At 61.0% G+C, this 326-nt stretch overlaps 1 protein-coding gene across 1 annotated transcript in view; it reads left to right on the forward strand.

The window, feature by feature from the left end:
* The first annotated feature begins 276 nt into the window (after positions 1 to 276).
* TMC3 (transmembrane channel like 3) overlaps positions 277 to 326 on the forward strand; it is a 41,236-nt gene continuing 41,186 nt past the window's right edge. Inside the window, exon 1 of the mRNA XM_036443147.1 lies at positions 277 to 326. This exon is cut by the window's right edge and continues 39 nt beyond it. Coding sequence (XP_036299040.1) covers positions 277 to 326 — 50 coding nt within the window.

The following is a 326-nucleotide window of genomic DNA, read 5'->3' on the forward strand; positions in this document are numbered from 1 at the left end:
ACCACCTGGGGCTGCTGGCCTGAGCCTGCTGCTGCCCCCACCTTAACATTCGCATTCCGGACGAACATACATATTCATGAGGCGCGCGCATATTCATGAGTGGCCTGCATATTCATGAGCTGCATTCATATGCACGAGGCGCGTGCATATTCATGTCTGGCCTCTGGCCTCTCCCTGCCCAGCCCCAGCTGCAGGCAGACCTGCTCTGGCAAAAGAGGGGGAGCAGCTGGCAGCCCCGTCTAGAAACTTCCAGACCCCTGCTCATCCTTAGGGACCATGACCCCCTCCAGGGCGTCCCCGCGCCCCAGAGGCCCCCGGAGAAATGC

The sequence above is a fragment of the Pipistrellus kuhlii genome, unplaced genomic scaffold, assembly GCF_014108245.1.
Source record: "Pipistrellus kuhlii isolate mPipKuh1 unplaced genomic scaffold, mPipKuh1.p scaffold_m20_p_181, whole genome shotgun sequence".
Lineage (NCBI taxonomy): Eukaryota > Metazoa > Chordata > Mammalia > Chiroptera > Vespertilionidae > Pipistrellus > Pipistrellus kuhlii.